The sequence below is a fragment of the Paroedura picta genome, chromosome 1, assembly GCF_049243985.1.
Source record: "Paroedura picta isolate Pp20150507F chromosome 1, Ppicta_v3.0, whole genome shotgun sequence".
Classification (NCBI taxonomy): Eukaryota; Metazoa; Chordata; class Lepidosauria; order Squamata; family Gekkonidae; genus Paroedura; species Paroedura picta.
Genome location: NC_135369.1, coordinates 80,336,748 through 80,357,395, shown reverse-complemented (window position 1 = coordinate 80,357,395; position 20,648 = coordinate 80,336,748). Strand labels below are relative to the sequence as shown.

The 20,648-nt window shown below is 41.2% G+C and overlaps 1 protein-coding gene across 7 annotated transcripts in view; it reads left to right on the top strand.

The window, feature by feature from the left end:
* The window catches only part of SDCCAG8 (SHH signaling and ciliogenesis regulator SDCCAG8), a 127,694-nt gene extending 125,053 nt beyond the window's left edge, over positions 1-2,641 (top strand). For all 7 annotated transcript variants that reach the window (XM_077344710.1, XM_077344700.1, XM_077344716.1 and 4 more), the window contains one exon: positions 1,828-2,641. In XM_077344710.1, coding sequence (XP_077200825.1) covers positions 1,828-1,848 — 21 coding nt within the window. In that variant the 3' untranslated portion in view covers positions 1,849-2,641. The remainder of the gene's footprint in view (positions 1-1,827) is intronic.
* The last annotated feature ends 18,007 nt before the right edge of the window (positions 2,642-20,648 follow it).

Sequence of the window (20,648 nt, the reverse complement as noted above, 5' to 3'; positions counted from 1 at the left end):
AGGACCCGCTGTTCTTGAATCATGCATGCCAAAAAATCAAAGTTCTGTTCAATAGCCCTGCATTTTGGCAGTCTTGTTTATAGTCTAAATTTATGTCCTGTCCAGGGACCCTGTTAGACCATATTAGCACTATGTGTTCCCCAGCCATATAACAAGGCATTGGTGAAGATTTCAAAGTTGATGGGAGACAGCATAGAGATATCCCCCTGTAGAAGAAGAAGAAAAGTTGGTTCTTATATGCTGCTTTTCTCTACCCAAAGGAGGCTCAAAGCAGCTTACAGTCGCCTTCCCTTTCCTCTCCTCACAACAGACACCCTGTGAGGTGGGTGAGCCCTGATATCACTGCTCGGTCAGAACAGTTTTATCAGTGCCGTAGCAAGCTCAAGGTCACCCAGCTGGCTGCATGTGGGGGAGTGCAGAATCGAACTTGGCATGCCAGATTAAAAGTCTGCATTCCTAACCACTACACTGACTTCCAAACTGTAAAGATTAGATGTGGTGTGGTGATTGAATGTCAGACTATGATCTCAGAGTCCCTGCTTCAAATCCCTACTCTGCCATGGAAATCTAAAAGGTGACTCTCTCTCAACCTATCCCACCTCACACAGTTGCTGTTTCAGAGGTGCTTGGAATGTCCTGGGAATATAGTAAACAAATAAAGAAATTAGAGGGGATTAGAGGGGATACTTATTAAATTTGCAGACTATACTAAACTGGGAGGGGTAGCAAACACAACTGAAGACAGAATCAGAATACAGGATGATCTTGATAGGCTCGAGAAGTGGGCTAACCTGAATAAAATGAAGTTCAATAGGGACAAATGTAAAGTTCTGCATTTAGGTAGGAAAAAACAAATACACCAATATAAGATGGGGGAGACTTGTCTTGGCAGTAGCATGTGCGAAAAGGATCTAGGAGTCTTAGTAGACCATACATTGAACATGAGTCAGCAGTGTGACTTAGTGTCTAAAAAGGCAAATGGAATTTTGGGCTGTATCAAATGGAGCATCGTGTCCAGATCACGGGAGGTGATGGTACCGCTTTACTCTGCTCTGGTTCGCCCTCACTTGGAGTACTGTGTTCAGTTTTGGGCACCCCAATTGGAGAGGGATGTTGACAAACTGGAGCATGTCCAGAGGAGGGGTGAGGGGTTTGGAGACCAACATGTATGAGGAAAGGTTGGGGGAGCTTGGTCTGTTTAGCCTGGGGAGGAGACGACTGAGAGAGGATCTGATAACCATCTTCAAGTATTTAAAAGGCTGCCATGTAGAGGATGGAGCAGAGTTGTTCTCTCTTGTCCTAGAGGGACAGACCAGAACAAATGGGATGAAATTAATTCAAAAGAAATTCCACCTAAACATCCGGAAGAAGTTCCTGACAGTTAGAGCGGTTTCTCAGTGGAACAGGCTTCCTCGGGAGGTGGTGGGTTCTCCATCTTTGGAAATTTTTAAACAGAGACTAGATAGCCATCTGACAGAGAGGCTGATTCTGTGAAGGCAAAGGGATGTCAGGTTACAGTAGATGAGCAATTGGGATGTGAGTGTCCTGCATAGTGCAGGGGGTTGGACTAGATGACCTATGATGTCCCTTCCAACTCTATTATTCTATGATTCTATGATTCTAAATAAAGAAATGGTCACTAAGTCCAATACAAGAGCAAGCCTTGAAATCAGTAACTGTTTACAGAGCGTTATCACATCCTCAAGGATCGATTCACTTTTATGCTGCAAACTCAATCACAGGGAGGAGTCATGTAAATGTCTGGTATTCTGACAAACTATTTAGAAGTCTCTCCCCCTCCCCCCCTCTCTCTTTCCGTTATCTCAGGTCCCAAAGCCTTCAGAATGAAGTACTGGAAACTCACTTTGAAACCATCTTTGTTCAGTGAAAATGCTGTCAGTTTGCATCAGTTATCCTGTTTCAGCTTGTTGACCTGAACTGCTTAAATAATTAAACTTTTGCAGATGACTCTTTCCACACTGGAAATGAGGCTTACAGCCTGCAGATTATTTAGAAAACAGGCCTAGGCCAGTGATTTGAAGGCACTTTGGACATTCCGGTGAATTGGACTTCCGCGACACTCATTCCTTCAAAGTGATGCAGCTCTCTGCCTTTGGCCTTGAAGCATGCTCTCACGGTCTTCTTGTACTTCCTCTCCAGTTCACTTTCTCTCAAATGCCTTGTGTTTCCGTGAACTAAAACAGCTACTACATGGCTGTCAATCTTACCAGGTGAAGGATTCATTTTTCATTGCCTTCCTTTTTCAAAATGCTGATATTTATTGCTTCTCATTTGTAAAATCTCATAGTCTAGAGATTTTCCTTTACACAGGAAGTCTTTGACCAAGAATATGGGTCTTTATGGCACTTGTTCCAAAGCTATGGAATGATTTCCCGTAATTAAGTTCAAAATCATGCTGTTCTTGTTTTCTGGAGAGGATGCAACAAAAATTTTTTTACCTATACGGGCCATATTGTTTTGTGATCACTGTAACCTGGTAGCACTGTTAATACATTTCAACAACATGGTCAAGAGATTTGTTTAGAATTTTCTGCCCCTTAATAATATTTTTACAAAATTGCAGCAATATTTTATGATAGTTTAAGTTTTGATGATTTTTTTAAATAAACTGTTAACAGGACTTTTTTCAGAATCTAAAATTCCAAATATATGCATAAATATTGTACAACAATACCCAGAAAGCAGTGTTGCCAACTAAGTTTTTTATTACAGTTCTAGAGGCAGAAAAAAATTTAAAGGGTCGGCTTATTCTCGTGCAAGATTTCAGTGAGCATAGTGGTCTATAACAATAAAAAACCCACAGAAGACAGGTGAATACTGATGGCTGTTTTTCTCATGGTAATATAGTCACAGTGCGACCAGTTTTTTCCAGCCATAACTAAAGTGAACTGAAATATCATCCTAGTCGCTGTTCTTATTCATAACTAGGGACAAAGCCTGTTGCATTCAGGAATACAACTGACACTAGACTGCGTGGGGTGGGGAGGAAGAACTCTGCAGATGGCCTCTCCCTCACCCCAGGACCTGGAAAGGCTGCAGGCTGAAGCCCCCAGGCAGGGAACTCACCCGCAGTGGCGGCTCTCATGCAGCAGGGATGTGTAGCCTCTGGGCCTCAGAGGGAAATGGAAGGAGGAGGGGGTGGTCAGGAGTGGGGGATGGAAGACAAATGCTGGCCATTGTACAGACAAGCAAGCCAGTTGGAGGAGGAGGCATTCAGGGGTGGATATTAAGTGCTGAGTGGCACTTAAGCCATGAGACCAGCCCCTCCTCCTAGGCCTTTCCAGAAATATTAAGTGGAACAGATGATAATTTTTCTTCAACTATTATTACAGTACTCATCTGCTGAAATTTATTATCTGTACACAGCTGGTTCATTTCAACATCCGATGGTCAAACTAAATACAACAGTGGCAGACCCATCTCTTTATAGCAGGTCTACTCCAAGTACACATAAAGTAGAAGATTGAGAGGGGATTGAAGATCAAAAATAGACATAGGGAGTGTGTAGAACCTCCCCCTTCCCCAGTTTACCTACCAGTAATCTTCTCCATATCATTTTCTGTCCTCAGTGAGATTCTATTAGTGAAAATGAGACTGTGTTGGAGAAAAATCATTTTTGGAGATACCTGGTAGGGATGGGAAGGGTTTGGCAACCTTCACCTGCTCACCCTTTTTGCTCTTTAGATCAGGGGTAGTCAACCTGTGGTCCTCCAGATGTTCATGGGCCACAGGTTGACTATCCCTGCTTTAGATCACACCTCTTCCCATTTCTTTATATGCATTTCAGGCAGAACTTAATATTTTTAATTTGTTTTTATTATACATATACAATTAGCAACCATATATAAAATTAATTTATTCCATCATTTTTGCAGGTTCCCAGGCCATATCCCTATTTCCCCTCCCCCCTTTCCTGGTCCTAGGTCTACTGCAAATTCAAAACAGACTATAGGGCCTACATTTATTTTTGGTTGTTGTGCAGCAGCCATATTTTAGCCTGGAAAAAATATATACGTTCTTTGTAAAAGCCACATTGGGTCCTCATTGGGGAGCAAGGCAGATGTGGGGGCTGGGGGAGAAGCAAGCCATGGAAGATCCCATGGCCAGGAGCAAGCAGGAGAAGGCTTTTCCAGTCTCCCAAACATGGAGACTTTTGGGGAAGGGTTGCCAAATCTGGGTTGTTAAATTCCTGGAGATCTGGGATAGAACATAGGAAGGACAGAAGAAGGGGAAGGGGAAGGAGCTCAGAAGGAATATGATCCCATCCATCCCATCTTCTGAAGCTGTTGTTTTCTTCAGGAAGTTAACAGAATTGGCTCTCGTCAGCATTGGGATGGGAGACTACCAAGGAAGCCCAGGGTTGCCACTACCTAGAGCAGGCAATGGAACATCTCTTTCTAGGAAAATACAACAGGAAAAGTCAGATGGCTCTCCCTCTACCACCCCCAAATTCCTCATCCCCCCCTGGATCCTTCCACAAGAACCCCTAATTTATAACATTGATTGTATGTTATAAGATTGTATATTATCTTGATATCGCATGTTCCAATACACAAAAAAATCCCATTTCTAAATGCAGTGGTTAGTTTGGGATTTAATACTCCTACGGTAAGTTAGTTTTGACATAGAGATAGGTCTGTTACTGATATGTATAGTTCAGCTTTCAGTGAGGCTGAATTAAAACTTGTATATATATAAGTTGTATATATATATACACCTGTAAAATCACTTCCTCACTTATCCTGTGTCAGGATTGTGCACGGCGGTGTCCAAATAAGCCATTCCAGGCTGATGCAGCTAGCGCCGCACTACGGGAGGGAGGGGAGGCACGGGCGCCAATGAGCAACTCGGCCAGCTCCACGCCTGCTTGTGCGCGCCAACTTATGCACTGGCGCACATGCCTCCCCTCCCCCATGGTGTGGCGCTGGCTGCGTCGGCCTGGAACAGCCGATTCGGATGCCACCGCACACTCCCTTTTAGGATTCTAAAAGGGAGAGTGTTGCTGAACCATTTCTTGGGAGACTAAATAAAATACCACCGGAGTCCTTGGCCAAGTGTTTGGGAGCTGTGACAGACTGGCTCCAGCCTGAAGCTGAATCCCATGAAGATGGAGGTCCTGGGGAGGAAGGGCACAGAAGAGGAAGGACGACTACCCAGCCTGGATAGGATGCAACTGACAGCTGTACCCACTTGTCAGAAACTTAGGAGTTATACTCAATGCCTTCATTACCATGGAGGCACCAATCACTAGAGTAGCATGGCAGGCATTTTTCTACCTACACCAAGCAAAGCTACTAGTGCCCTTTCTGGCCCTGGAACACCTGGCCACCCCTCCTTTCCCCTTCCCACCATAGGAAATATTATGTTTTACAAAACTGAGCAACCCACTAATTTATTCATGGGAGCACTACCCTTTTGAGTAGCATTACTGGTCCTGAATTGTTATAACTCTATGTTAAGGTTTTTAAATATGTATTAAATCTCTTATGAAAGCCATCCTGAGCATGCTGTGCAGGGAGGGGCAGCCTAAAATCATCAAACACATTAAAAAGTTGTGTCTAGTCTTTTCATTTAGAGTAAGGAAGAAGGAAATAGATGCCAAACTTGTTTTATTGGATGTAAGCTGTTTTATTCTGGGTTGTTGTTGTGTTGTTTTTTGGGGGGGGGGAGGGTACCATTCACAATAGTCAAGAAATGTCAGTTGCAGTGATATCAAAGCCTGCTGGGCTGTGGTTTCTTGGTCAAGTCTAGCAAGAACAAGCAAAGCTACTAAAGCTACAGTGAATGTGCATCATTGATCATAGTTTCATCTTAACAGGATGATTGTTGGAACTAAGCTGTTACTGTCTGTGCCTCACTGAGTCAATGTCCTCTATAAGTACTTTGTGCTAAAATTATATCATAAAAATCCCTAACTGTGGATGCCATGAAGACTGTGCTGAGCCCAACCCTTATCTCAACTAGAATCGCATTCAGCTTCAAACCAGGGATGTCCCCATAAGTTTGGCTCATGATCCCTTTGCAGGAAGCTAATTTTTCATTGATCACTTTTGCTATTCAGGAGCAGCTCAGGCCTATTCAGGTTACTTTTGCATATTCAAATGGCATAGTACAGGGCCATCAACAGTGTTTCATGCATGCACATTCTCATATCGCCCAGTGCATCCTAGGTTCTGTCCCCCACCACACTCTTGTCATCATTGCACACTGCTGAGCACCTAGTCATACAAATAAACAGTTGCCAAATCAATTAATCAGTGAGTTTAAATAAAACTCTTTTAACTCTATTTTATTGAGGTTATTTCATACATGTGAATTTTTGTACCACCTTATAGGAAGTGTATCGACCTACAGTGTCATTTGATTACCTGAACCGTCCAAGACGCTGGGGAATAATCTATTTAACCTAATACGCAGATGTCAAAAGAACCTTAAGGCAAGGAATTTAAACTTCACCACCCCAAGGAAACAAAACTCCAGCATTACAGCCTCTATACAGCCACAAACCTATTGGTAGCTTGATGCTAGCAAGGTGCTAGCAACTCTTGCGCGGCCGGCGGCGCAAACGAGCACACGAAGACTTGTCGCGCATGCGTGTTTGCGTCCAGGGGCGCTAACACGCACGCACAGCAAGTCCGCGCATGCGCATTTGCGCCGGGGCTGCTGCGCACACGCGGAGCCCCGGGGCACCCTCTCCCCGCACCCCTGCGCAGCGGTCCGCAGCCTAACAAAGGTTGCGGACTAGTGCCCACCACCTGAGTGACTGGCTGCTCCAAGGAATGAGTGGAAGCAACCAATCACCAGGACAGGGAAGGGGGAAAGGAGCGTCCGCCACCTGCTGTGCCCACCACCTCCTCTGCCCTCGAGGAGCCCCAGTCAACTCAGGGGCACAAGCGAAAGGCCCTGAGCATCCCAGAGCCGACCATCTCCACTGCATCCTGCAGGCTGGGAGGCAACTCGGCGCCTGTGCTGGGCTGTCCTCCCCGGCTGCCCCTCCCGATTGTACTCTCTCTGTCTATCTCATGGAGGTGGAGGCAGCGGCAGATGAGGAGGCCATGCACAGCAACTGGGGAGGGAGAGGCGCTTCCCCATGGTTGCCTCCTCCCTGAATTGTGACCCCCAACTTCAGCGGCAGCAGCAGGCAGAGACAGTGGAGCCATGGCACTTGCCACCTCCACACCACCTTGATTGTTGTGTGCCTACACACGCGTGCCTATGCGCCTGTGCGTGCCCATGCACCTGTGCATGCCCATGCGCATTCCCATGCCACGCGCTGCGGCCAAAATTGGGGTTGCGGCCCCAAGAAGGTTGAGAACCGCTGCTCTAAACATAACATCATGTCACTATTGAGATAAAGAGGTTAACATGAATGAAGTTAGGCAAAATACTCTGGAGCTACCTTGGGGGGAATGTGCTGTGCTACACTCCATATTTCAATAACCACAGTTTACACATGCAAATTTTAAAAATGTAAGTTTTTAAAATTAAAAACACTGCTTGACGTAGTCTTACAGAAATGTGGGAATTATGGGTCATATACAGTCTTCAGCATCAAGGCCTTTGAGTATGTTTTTAAAATGGTGTGGTAATTAATGGACTGCAACCAATTTGCTCTGAATGTTGACTGCAAAGGCAATAATTTTATTCCATCATAAATATGTAATATTTTATTAAATGTAATTTTTATTAAATATTTTATTTTAAAACGTTCATAATGTTATCTACCACAAATTTTAATGAAATAGGATGGGTTGCTTTAAAAACTCCAATAAGTGTGTCCATAGTAATGTAAGTTAAATGTTAGATAAGTAACACATTATATTTTGTATTTTAAAAGTTGCTTGAACATGCAATCATTAGAGGTTTTTTTGAGTATCAAAACAATTTTTTTTCCTCAACAGTATTAAAGGCTGCATTTGTACTTACATGTTTTAAGGAGAATATCTACAAACTGTCCCTGTCTCTAGCTGTTTGCCATAACAACTATTGGCCACAAATAACTAAGGCACAATCTAGACAAAATTAAGGTTTGAAGTCACATGCATATTTATGTCTTTCCCTTTATAACCATCATTACTGACGTATTTCTCATCAATAAGTTTTCTGATGTCCTTCCCATCAACAAAAGTAGATGTATCTGCATAAACTTTCTGCCTATTATTATTCTTGCTGTTCATCAAATATTGTCTATTGCCTTTCAATTGATATGCTGGTAGGGTTTTTTTTTCACTTTTGTCTCATTGTGTCAAAATTCTCTTTCCTAATTCTGTCAGGGTCTGGTTTGCACTCTGATTATTGCATTCTCTTCCCTGTCTTTTTTTAAAAGCAAATTTTACATTTTCATGTAGATTACTTAAACTATGACCAGGCTGTGTTTCTATAAAATCCACAACGATGGGAATTCATCCAGTAATTGTTAGGATCTTTTTACTGTCTTCTCTTTCTTTGACAAAATTCTAGATGGGGTCCTAAATGGCAAAAAATACCCCCAAACTCTGCAAGTTGTGATAACAAGATTCAGGTAGCAGGACAGGACGTGTTTTACAATCAAATTTGTATTGGTGCAATCTTGGAAAATGCACAGGTTGGCAACTACATGTGCAGCCTTTTGGGGTCTGAAATCTTTTCCTTTTCTAAATAAGAATGGTCTCCTTTCAGGCTAAAGAATTCATTGGTGTGCAATAAAATACTTTGTCACTTAATTTTTAAATAAATATTCTAATACTTCTAATGTTCATGTTTCCTTTGTGGGTTTGCTAATGATGTTACCAATACCTGAAATCAAACGTAGTGAGGCCAAAGTTACCAAAATGCTTTCAACTGATCAGTGGATTTGGTTGGGCCGGTGACATTGAGAAATAACTTATGGCCATTATGCATCCACAATTATGCCAGACTAGTTTTATCTGATGTAAGCTGCTTTTTCCTGGGTCTGTGCTACCCTGCAAATATTATGTGGCCTCATGTAATGACTGTCATATTATCTTGGCCAGTCATCTCACAGAAGTTAAATGGTACAAAATGTGCATAGCCATATAATGTAACTGTTAACCAAGTTGGCAAGAGCAAGAAAAACAACAAAAGGTAGAGTATAAAGTTTGCAGTCAATAGAACATCCTTCATGCTTCAGCAGCAATTAACATCTAAAAAGATGCTCCTGGAGGGCAATAGGAGGAGAGACCACTGCCTGGATTCCCGTTTTCTTCTGAAGAAGAGTTGGCTTTTATATGCCACCTTTGTCGACCCGAAGGAGTCTCAAAGTGGGTTACAGTCGCCTTCCCTTTCCGCTCCCCACAACAGACACCCTGTGAGGTGGGTGAGACTGAGAGATCCCTGATATTACTGCTCAGTCAGAACAGCTTTATCAGTGCTGTGGTGAGGCCAAGGTCACCCAGCTGGCTACATGTGGGGGAAGAACAGGAAATCAAATCCGGATTGCCAGATTCGTAGCTGCTCTCTTAACCATTGCACCAAGCTGAAACTCTTAGAAGCAACCATCACTGTAAGAGGATGCTAGTTCAGAAGGGATTGTTGATCTAATTCAGCAGGGCTTTTCTGATATTTTTAGGTCCTGGGAGTTTACCCATAAAAGATTATGTTTGTTTTTCCTGCTCGTGCTCAGTTTCATTTCATGTAATGTTATAACTTTTTACAGTCAGATACTATGCAGTTGCAGAACAAAATAGCAAATTTATTTCCAAGTAGAAAAACAAGCATTGTTCAGCTGTGTAGTGAGGTAGGTTATGCTGAGTTAATACTATATACGGAAGCTAATACAAGGACAGATACATACACCCAGTATTCAAAATGAATAGAGCTTGAGAGCAGCAATTAACACTCTCTTCATACTACCTGGAAGCTTTTCACACTATTCACATGTGATAGTGAAACTTTCAGGACAAGAATACCTATTGATTTATGACATAAATACTGACAACATAGTGAGATAAACTTTCAAAGAAAATTACAATCAAAATGCTACAGCTCTGATATGAGTTGCAAACTTATTAGAAAAGAGCTCAGCATGTCAACACTTGCAATAGGCAATTTGTGAACAGTCGTCAAAGGAATATTGCTTACTCTAATGCATGAGATTTTTTATGGATCATGGATCAAAAATGACGTTCCTATACAACCAGCTCCCATATCACCGTTGATTTTCAAAGTAATACACGAACCAGAAGCACAGCGAAACACAAGTTTAACGTAAAATGCCTTTTGTGCATTGGACATGATGGAAAACAAAGGGAAAACTGAATGGGGACCAACTGGATCTGTCATCGTCATATACATGAATGCTTGGAATCTCAGTCTTTGCGGCAATGTGCAAACATTCAGCTTGAGAAGGACCGTTTTACCTTACCCTTTTTGTCTAGATGAAGTAACCTTTACAGTGGAAAAATATGATCACAAATCAAGCAGTGAAACATATAAAAGCATCCCAACACATCATGTCAGACACAGAGGAAAATGAGAATAGTCATGCTGAATCAGACCAGTTCTCCATCTAGTCAGGCATCCTGCTTCCAACAATAGCAAGGCAGGCTCAGTAGGAAAGCCACCAGCAGAGCAGATTAAAAAAATTTCTTAACCTGCTGACAGCTAACATCTAATAGACATTTTGCTTCCAAATGTGATCCCATTTCAGCATCATTGCTGATAGCCAACAGACCTAGCGTCTATAAATCTGATCAGCCCCCTTTTAAATCCTTCCAAACCAATGGCTTAACTTGTGATAGTAAGTTCCACAAGTCATCTACCCCCTGAGTGAAGGTGCACATCCTTTAGTCCAGTGGTCCTCAACCTTGGGGTCGCAACCCCATTTGGGGTCGCCTGGCCCCTTCCGTGGTGTTGCTAGGTTGGTGGCTGCCGTGGTGGCGGTCAGCGGTGGCCCATGGTGGTGGCAGGTGGCAGCAGCTGGTGGAGGCTCGCAGTGTGCCTGGCGCCACAACAGCCAGCTCTTCACCACCAAAGGAACTAGCATATCTGTGGCTCAAGCGTGAGGCAAAGAGGCCGGGGCCTAGCACATGCCGCTATTTAAGGTAGCACCGCTGGCCCTGCCCCCACGCATGCCAGGCGCACTACCGCTTGCAGCGCGCCCGGTGCTGCATCCTCCTCACCAACCCTCTATCGCACCAAAAGGGAGCTCCGGTAAGTCTTTGCCACCAAAGGAGTCTGCAGGCGACCCCAACTGCGGCAGCGGGTGGAGGCGGCGGAGCCATGGCACTGGCCACCTCCACACTACCTCCAGATTGGTGTGCACCTGTGCACATGCACCTGCCCCCGCCAGCACATGTGCATCAGCCACTGCCACAGTTGGGGTTGCCGCATGACAGAGGTTGAGAACCGTGCTTTAGTCTGCCTTGATTCTTCATGGGCTCACCTATGATGCTGTAGTTCTGTGAGTGAGAGAAAATCCTATCCATCTACTTTTTATATACTGTGCATAATATTGTCAACCTCTATCATGCCTCACTCAACTGCCTTCTAAAGCTATAGGAAAAAAACTCAAATAAGTTATGTTTTATATTTGCCCCAAACCCACAATCATTTCGATTTTTTTTTTTTACTTTTCCATTTGGAGAGGTTTTTCAATACTATTGCGCCCCACCATCCTGAACAATTTGGTGTCATCTGCAAACTGTACTGCCTCACACTTTCAAGTTTATTAATGGTCTCAACACAGATCCATGTGAGAGGGCACTGATCACTTCACTATCAAAACTGTTCCTTTATTCCTACCTTCTCTCTCTCTAGCCAGTTAACTGCACATGAAAGGACATGTCCTGTTGTCCCATGACTGTTAAATGTGTGCTGAACCTTCGGGGCAGCACTTTGCCAAGTGTTTTTTAGATGTGCAAGTATATATGTCTACTGTGTGATCCCTCTAAGCCGTGTGAGGGGCCACTCATGAACACAGGAAGCCCCACTAACAGCAATCCAGACTGCACAAGGTCTTGCACTGCCCATTTTAAGATTACAGCAGTTATATTCTGCTCAGGATGTGATCTGCTCCACTAAGACCGATTATGGATGGCAGCAGATGCGCCAGGCCGCTGCCGGTTCTTTGCAGTGAGGTAGCATGCCCAGCTACTTCCTGAGTATGCACAGGGGATGGACTCCTCTGGCACACATGGACTGCCCCAATGTTGTGCATGCGCATGCACTGTCCGGGTGTGCAGTGTCCCTGCTAGAACACTGTAGGTTGGAGGAGGAGCCAGGCATCTGGGGGAGGAGCTGGGCCTCTTCCATTATGCATAGGGCCGGGACAGCAGGACCACGGATGGTGACCATGGCAACACACTGCCAGCCCAGACTTCCTGCCCTGTGCATAATTGGTCTATGTAGAGCAAAAAAATTAACAAGGAGCCTTGCTGAGAGATCCTGTCTACCTGCTTGTTGACAAAGTCAAACAATTTTAAGAGGCTGGTATATCAAAGCCCATTCTTTTATGTGTAGATTACTATTCAGGCTTTACTAACCCTTTCCACAATTTACCTGGGATAAAAATTAAGCTAATCAGCCTATAGTTTCCCAAGTCCTACTTGGATCACTTTCAGGAGGGGGAAACTGTACTGTTGGCTATGTTCCAGTCTTCTTGCAGAGACGACAAATTACATATTTGTATCAGAAGTTCAGCAATTACATATTATAGTTATTTAATAATGTAGTCTAGATTGTATTAATATTTGAATATTCTGAAACTGAAAGATTATCAGAGTTGTAATCCCATTTGCCAGAAAAGACCAATGCTCTTCTATTGTCTTGAAGACTTCAATAATTTAGAGATATCTGCTACATCCTGATTGAGGAAATTGCATTTTGAAAGTAGAATAGTGTCTTAATTTATAAACATTTTGTGAACTGTTAAAAGCAAATAAGGAATTGGGGGAGGCAATATTTTAGTAAAATGACCTCAGAAACTAGGGAATTACACCATATGTATTCTCAAATGTAATAAGTTAAGCAAAAATATTCTTACATGACTGTCCTCGTGAAACCTGAATTTGCCAAGATGGTTCTACAAATCAAATATGGAACAATATCCTACAAAACAAGGCTTTATCTTAATTTGCAATTTATTATTAACAGTAGTTAGCAACTTAATCAGTCCTAGCCTTGCTCTCACAACTGCTCACTTTTCTCACCCATAACTTCCATTGTTCATCCTGTATTTCATTCTTTAACGTGCTTGGCTTATTAACACATTGAATGACCTCCTGGAATCAATTTGCTGTGTTCTTACCATTTCTATTTGTCCTTTTAAAAAACTATTGGTTCTTTACCCTTCTCTTGAACTGCCTTCTGCATTTTTAGCTTTTACCTCTCTACAAACCCAATGTATTTTTGTTTACCTTTCTTACTCTTCTAGCCCTCTCACTCATCTTTCTAAGACTCTGAATCTTGTGGTCAGGGACTCCCCTGTTGATAACTGACAATTTCTTGTTTTATCTTTTTGCTAAGGTGTTTTCAATATATTCTGAAAGGAATCCCTACCTAACAGATCAATAAATTATGTTAATATTCTGAAGTAGCCCTAAAAGCACACAGTATTATGCTGTTACACCTGTGTGATGAGATACAACGACATACTTATGTGGCAACCTTTTAGAATAGTTTTTGTATGAGTTAAGATCCTTACCTTTCTAAACAGTACCATGAGATAGCTGCTATAACAATACAAAGCTGCTATAGCAATTACAAAGATACTGCTACTTTAATACATAATTTTCACAGAATAAATAGTTTGTTTTATCCTAAAAGTCACAGATAAAAAATGTTTGCCCTTCAGGGGGAGAAAAAGCAATAACACAAGCAATAAACACATAAGTAGCAGATTGACATAGTGTTTTATTTAAGCTGTCTGTACGAAGGAAAAATAATGTGCATCCCTATCATATACGTGTAAAAATACTAAGGATGTACAGTGTACAAAAAAGGTTGCAGTTATTTCACATCCTTGTGGGTCATATACTTAAGGAAATAAACAGTTTAAGTATGACCAACAGTAATACGGCTTCTTGGGTTTGTAATCATGTCTGCTTAATGTCCTTAACCATATGACTAGATCTGTCATGGATCTAATGAAAGAACTAGCAAGGTCAAGAAATTTCACAAACTCTAAAGCTACAGGGAGGTAATTCAATTACCAATTTAGAGTTTTTATTTAAATAAATACTTTACATTTCATGCTTGCCTGTAATGCACTACCAGGAGCAAGATAAGGAAATTCTACTGTAGACAGTACAAACAGTAGCAGCAAAGTGTGTACATTGAGGTGTAATATAGAGACCCTGCAGTTAGTAAGGAAAGACCTTTTGTTTGTACTCTAGCAGAAGCACATGGCCCGTGCAAGAACTGACAGCTTCAAGCAGCAAATGAAGAAAGGTGTTTTAAAACATACTGGAAAAAGATACTGTATAAACAGCAGAAATGTGTTGGAAGAATCATTAGTGTAGAAAGCAAAGCAGTGTGCAAAATTCCCAAAATATCAACATAAACAACCTATTTCTTCAAAGATGGCTGCAGTACAAGGGGGCACATGGCTTCCTGGAAACCAGTACAGGCTGGAGTCAACAAGTCTGAAATATACTAAGTTAAAAAGGGGGGGGGCACCTCTGGAGATCTAGCCAAATGTAGAGAGAACTATAAGAAAACAGAAGTTTCAAGAGCATCTCTTGACCACATCTCTGCATTTATTTCTATATTTATAAAATGTTGAGAGCATGACTTGAAAATACGTCAGCCTAAATTCCAATCATTCACTGTACGGACTTAAACTCATGTCCTTATTTTGCTTCATACTGGTATTTAGTTAAACACTAATATGAAGCAAAATAATAACAAAATTGTATGCCCAACAATATATAAGTAACCCTGGCAGCTGATATAATCATAATAACTGTCATTACACTTTATATGAATAAGGCAAAGTAACATGCATTACTCCATTTCTTTCCATTTCTTTCTCCATTTCTGAGGAGAACATTAACTATTTTGGACCCTTCATGAGATAGGAAAGCGATTCTGAGCAGAACCAAGCATAAATTCGACATGGTGTAACATGTGTCTTTTATGAGCTAGCACTGCAGGAATCTACAAAATCTGAATTTGTAGTGTCATCCTCTGTGGTATGATAGGGTTGTGGTTTTCCTGCATCACCTCTCCTTGCTCTCATGGCCAGATCCATTGTTTGATGATTAAAAATAGTAACATCAAAATGGGGTTAGGTATCATTGGAAAGTCACTTTCTTTCATGAACGTGGGGTCCCGATATTCTATCTGAGGATCCCCCCCCCATGGTTTTGTCAGATATGGCACCTCACTCCTAATGGTAGAAAGCTTGGCCTCTGGCTGGACAAGAAAGGAGGGTATAGGAATATCTAGATTGGTTTATTTAAAGTCTGCCGCCTTTGTTGCTATAAGGGAAGGTTTTATGGGGTTTTATTGTATTTTATTCTTTTATTCTTGTAAACCCCCAGGAGCCACTGGGAGAGCGGCGGTATATAAATTAAAATATAAATAAATAAACAAACGTGATTCGGACAGAGATGAAGGTGGTAGAGTCAACAGTAGATTGGAAAAGCTATGTTTTTACTGTTTAGCTGGGCTTCAAATAGGATGGAAAAAGGCATAAGCCAAGAGAAGAAAATTATTGCACATCTTCATAAGAAAGTTCCCACTGCCCACTAACAATGAGCCTGGTATAATATGCAAAAGCTATGCTGCATAGCAGTCATAAGTGTCATATAAGGCTATGGTGCAATCTCTTGACAAACCAGAAACTATTAATGACAGAATCCCTGAATCATGAAATATCTTTACGATCATAGTTGAGAAGCTGGCTCATAAGCCAAAATTTGGCATGAACTTTGCCCACTATGTAGCCCCTAAGCTGAAGTACAGGGAAGGCACCTTCCCCTTATATTTACCTGATTTGTGCACAGTTTGGCTCACTGGGCCATTTAAACCTAACAGCTGAGAAGTGCAGGTCTGTCCATCAGCTGTTTGGTTTGAATGGATATGTCATTTAACCCATCTGTATTGCTCCCCTCACTTCCAAGTGGACCAGTGAAATGGCTTGTGGCCATTGCAGCCAAATAGCTTACCTGTACCAGTGTTAGTCTGAAATGGCTGTTAGCCATTTAATCCAACAATGTGATGTGTCTGCCCATCAGCTGTTAAGTGTGAATGGCTGGTAGCCATTTAATTCATCTGTTATGCTCCACCCGTTTCCAAGTGGACAGAAGCAAAATGGACTGGTGAAATGGCTCACAGCCATTCCAGCCTAACAGACAACCTGACTGACGAAATGCCTGCCAGCCATTCAACACATTTGTTTCACTGTCCCACTTCAAGGAGGGGGGGAGAGTGAAACAGACAAGTTAAGTGACTACCAGCCATTTAACCCTTCTTGGGTGACCCGACCCCCCCCCCCCGCTTATCCCGGCCATGGGAAGAGAGAAAGGGGGATCCATACTGACCAGTTTGGTTTATGGACTTTCTGATTCAGTTCAGAGTGTGAAACCCCAAACTGAACTGAAACCCCAAACTGAACTTACGCCCATCCTTAAACTGCCCAGTATGCTCATAGAGGGTGAGCTAATAGCATGCCTTGCAAAGAAAGTGTTTCAGCATAAGTACTACTAATTAATACAAAGTAGCCACTACCTTGCACCATTAAAATGAACTGCTTTATAGTTCTCTTGAAGAGACTGATACTAGCTACCTTGAATGCCTTTATTGTCAGAGACAAGAACGATTAATTCCAGTTTTTCAGAAGACACGTTTTAGTGTTTTCTGAGCAGTTCTATCCAATATCAGCATAAAATTGATTTTCTGCCTGCTGGTAATACCTGTTGCCACTTAAAATTATTGCTAGGTTTCTGTGATCGTTCAGGGTATGATAGAGGGTTATTCAGAATAACTAAGTTATCTCATTAGAAAGCATCTTATGATGCATCTGATAAAATTCTTTTTGCACTGAAGGTGGTAGGAACTGCTTAAAGTATTATCTATAAATGCATTATAGTAATTCATAAACTATTTGATGATCCATTATATGTGTGACACTTGGTAGACAGGTGCTTTAAAAGCAGCAAACAAAGTGGAAAGACAGCTACTAACAAAGGGTACACTGCATAGCTATACACAGAACTACTTAGGATTGCTTCCTATTTGTGGTCAAGTCTCAGGTTTGGAAGACACATGTTAATGATGAAGCAGCCTTGCTGAAGCTAAATGGGTCTGGGCACTGTTTATGAATACCATCTTGAGTTCCATGATGGAAAAATATAAGAGATAAATCTAATGAAGAGCTTTTAATTTTATTATACAGTGGAATTACTCTGTAATGGTAGGGCACATCTACATTGCCTTTCTTCTGATAATAGTGCTAGATGGGGATGGCATCAAAGATGATTTTGATTCAGACTTACTTCCATTAAATTAGAAAGCATTCATATTATTGTATATAAAGAATAACTAAATGTATGTGTGCCATTCCTTATATAACCTACATGCAACTGCAACTCTTTTTAAAAGAGCAAATTTCTGAAATCAGCGATTTGATGGTTAAGGGATATTGAAGAAAACTAAGTACAGCCCTGTTTACTACTGACTGAATTAATAGGGTTTGTTTAAAAATACGCTCCTGAATTTCTGTGCAAACTGCATGCACAGGACCTATCTAGTTAAGCATGAATAAGTTTAGTGTCCAATGGCACCTTTAAGACCAACAAAGTTTTATTCAAGGCATGAGCTTTCGTGTGCACGTAACTTCCTCAGGTATGATATCATGAAATGGCATGAATATGTAAATTTGTTTATTTATTTTTGTATTTATATACTACTGTTTCCTGAAGGCTCATTAATAACCCTAAGTTAAACTGGAAAAATAATATTTATTTTGACCACTTTATCAACATAATTATTTTAGGATTTTCATGTTGAATAAAATGTTTTAGGATTTTAGGATTTTCATGATACCTAACTTGTCCCAGTTCTATTGTATTGTCCATTGTCAAAAAAAGGGAACTTGGGAAGCAAGGGGGAGGACAGGAACCAACCCATCTCATCACAGTGAACATGTTTTATTTTGTACATTTCTTGCATGAATTACCTCCTTCATTTTTCTACCACCACTTGGAATGAGTTTGCTATCAGAACTCAGTAAGGCATGGTCACAACAAATATACTAATTTTTAGAAAGTCATTAAAAATACAAGCTCCGTTTGAAGAAGTACTTTAATCTTCTCAACTCAAATCAAAAGAACAATTCAGAATACTAAAGGTGGGAGGCCCAAATTTAAAGTGGCCATCCATGGAATGACCGCCCCACATTGACTTACTGCAAGGTTTCAAATAATTCACCAGCTCCTATAAATAGAAACTTAATATTGAACTATAATACCCTGATAATTTTATTATATTCAAAAAGATTTTCCTATGTATTAGGAAACAGCTAAAATAGAACTGCAATGAGGTGCAGCTCAGCCTATTTAAGAAATGTCTTCAGCCACGGGGCGGCCTAGGTGTTCTAATCCAGCAAGTCTGATCCATGTGCAGATCCTATGCTACAAAGGACATAGTGTGGAGAGGGGGAACCTCGTATCTAGCAACAGGGGTTGTGCATGGAGTACTTCTTGCTAGGTCAAGCTGACAAACAGATGATTGGTGGTGTTAACTCTGACAATGCTGATCACCCATTTAAAGGGTGGAGGTAGCGCTTTCTCTCCCCCGCCCCACATCGTAAGGTGAGTAGGTGCATCACAACTCACAGCCTTGTCCATCTATCCGTGGGGAGATCGTTGCATATAAGAAACTTTGGATTAGGACCACCATGAACTTTTTAAATAAAGTCATGTGGCAACAGTTGGTATAAATGGGATACTGCTCATAAGCTAAACTTCTGTTCAGCACTGACTGCTAATGATCACCCCTTAATTACTTCAGTGTCATAATATCTAGCAATAAGTGCAGCTGTATGCTTTCCACTCCAATTGTGAACATGAAGCATGACTGTTGTGTTGCAAAGATTGGATAACAGCTACTTTGCTGATGGAAAGTCTGTGTGTGTGTGTGTGTGTGTGTGTTAGCTGCCTGAATAAAATGCCCACATACCTCTTGACAACCCCAGCATCTGCCACTGCCTGCAGTGGTTTTCATTCTAGGGTTATCCAAATTTTCAGCATCAAGAGGCTGAGACATCTGCATGTAAATATTATTTTCTTCTCAAAAGTCATGTACACATTCATACACAGCAATCATAATACTCTGCTAAATCACAGTTTGTTACAGGAGTTGTAAAGGTAGTGAAGCCAAGATACTTCAGGGATAATCCCATGGATTCTGTTATGTCTTTACCATATTTCTGTTACATTTACTAGGACATCTGGAAAATCCCAGCTACCAGTACCAAAGACTGATCGCCTTTCCTCAGTGTATTTAATTTTTTTAATGAAGAATTCACAAAAAAAAAACAAAACAGAAATCTGGTTGAATGACTAATAAGAGGAAACGATGTTCTATATTTGTGGGCAGAGCTATAACATCACTCCGAATTATTGTTCCCATCAACCTAATCTATTCTTTGCAATCATATACTAAAGTGTTCTTTGTCTTGTAATAATTGTAGATTCATTAGCTTGAATGTGTTTTCAGTGAAGCTACTTGACTCCTATAACTACGATCACCTTGAGTGAAGAGTGCACAAATCCTTTGGATACATGGCTTTGGGATTTTCTCTTGACCATAATGTAATGTTTCACCTACAGAAACCCAATTCAAAATATAAGGTACACTTTCAGAGTTGTTAAAATTTCACATAGGAGAAAAAGTGCATTATTTTGTTCAGCTTGTACAGTCCTTCCATAAACAAAATAATTGTTAAAAGCCTCTTTTAAGATGTAGCAGCAAAAATGACACGTACAATCGTTTTCACTAAGAAATAAATACTACTGCAGTGTAACAAAAATATTCAGTTAAATACCTGAAGAAAAAAAAGTAATTCACAAAACCCAAAATAATGATAATAAAAAAATGAAAAGGCAAACTCCTGTTTACCTTGGCGTACAAATTTTGGTGAAAAGCGCTGTTGTTATGCCTGTCTACATTCTTCAGCCACAAGAGGTGATGTTCATCAACAAAGAAAAAGAAACGCATGAGAGAGATGTTATCGGATGCAAATTATAAGACCTTTAACTGCTGCCTTTTCTCCCTTAACTGCTTGCACTTCACAGGTTCCATTCTTCATAAATACACGTGAATAGGGAAGTCTAAGTGGGAGGCTAGGTGATCCCAGCCCTTCTGCTTCTTGTGTAGTATCCAACAGTAATTAAAAAATAATATATATATTTATATATATTTATATATATTAACAGTTGTAAGTCCTTCTTTTGAATGTTTTCATCCAGATGTTAATGGCAAGTCTAATTCAAGTGATGATATGCCTAGCAAAAGCGTTGCACCACCGTCTTCTACCTTTCCCAGTTCTGTCCAGCTCAAACCGTTGTGAGAAAACATCATAAACTATGTTGGCTTTTTTAGTATACTTTTGATTTGTCTTCTAAAAGAAGTAAGCAATACTTCTCAGACCGGCATGTCCTTAACCCTCTCCTCTGAAGAGA